This window comes from Aptenodytes forsteri, unplaced genomic scaffold (assembly GCF_000699145.1).
Source record: "Aptenodytes forsteri isolate BGI_AS27 unplaced genomic scaffold, ASM69914v1 Scaffold275, whole genome shotgun sequence".
Lineage (NCBI taxonomy): Eukaryota > Metazoa > Chordata > Aves > Sphenisciformes > Spheniscidae > Aptenodytes > Aptenodytes forsteri.
Genome location: NW_008795247.1, coordinates 1,522 through 2,075, shown reverse-complemented (window position 1 = coordinate 2,075; position 554 = coordinate 1,522). Strand labels below are relative to the sequence as shown.

General features: G+C 61.2%; 1 protein-coding gene across 1 annotated transcript in view; it reads right to left on the bottom strand.

Annotated features, from left to right (window-relative positions):
* Positions 1 to 137: 137 nt before the first annotated feature.
* DCTN6 (dynactin subunit 6) overlaps positions 138 to 554 on the bottom strand; it is a gene marked incomplete at its 5' end in the record, with an annotated part of 1,230 nt that continues 813 nt past the window's right edge. Inside the window, one exon of the mRNA XM_009278781.2 lies at positions 138 to 492. Coding sequence (XP_009277056.2) covers positions 394 to 492 — 99 coding nt within the window. The remainder of the gene's footprint in view (positions 493 to 554) is intronic.

Genomic DNA, 554 nt, shown 5'->3' with positions numbered 1-554 from the left:
CGGCCCCCCCCCGGGGGCCGGCCGCAGGGACACCCGCCCCGAGGCGAGGGGAAGGCGGCGATGTCAGTGCTGGTACGATCAGGGTACAGCGGCCCTGCGGCGTTCCCCGACCCAGAAAAGGACCGCAGTCCCCCCTCGACAGAAAAGCAGGCGTCATTTTATTCCCGAAACAAAGCACGTACAATAGAGTTAGCGCGAGAGAGACGACAGATCCAAAGCCGGTCCGAGACGCTCGGTGGAATATAAATAAGTAACACAAATAAGCAAGACATTGTTTGTTTGTTTGTTTTAAAGATGGAACGAGGGACGCGGAGACCGGCTGCTTCCCGGGGCCGTGTAGTGCTTCACAGGACCAGGCGAAAGCCCCGGTCAGCCACCGGCGGCGGAAGGCGCTCAGCTCTTGACAGGCGTGGACGTGGCCTTCATGGTCTTCTTTAGGTGGTGGTAGTTTGGCAAGATCTTCATCAGGAAATCCAGCTGCAGCGTCTGGGGCTGGAAAGAGAGGCAGGGGAGGTCAGGCAGCAGCCCCGCCGCCACCGCGAGGGCCGCCCCCG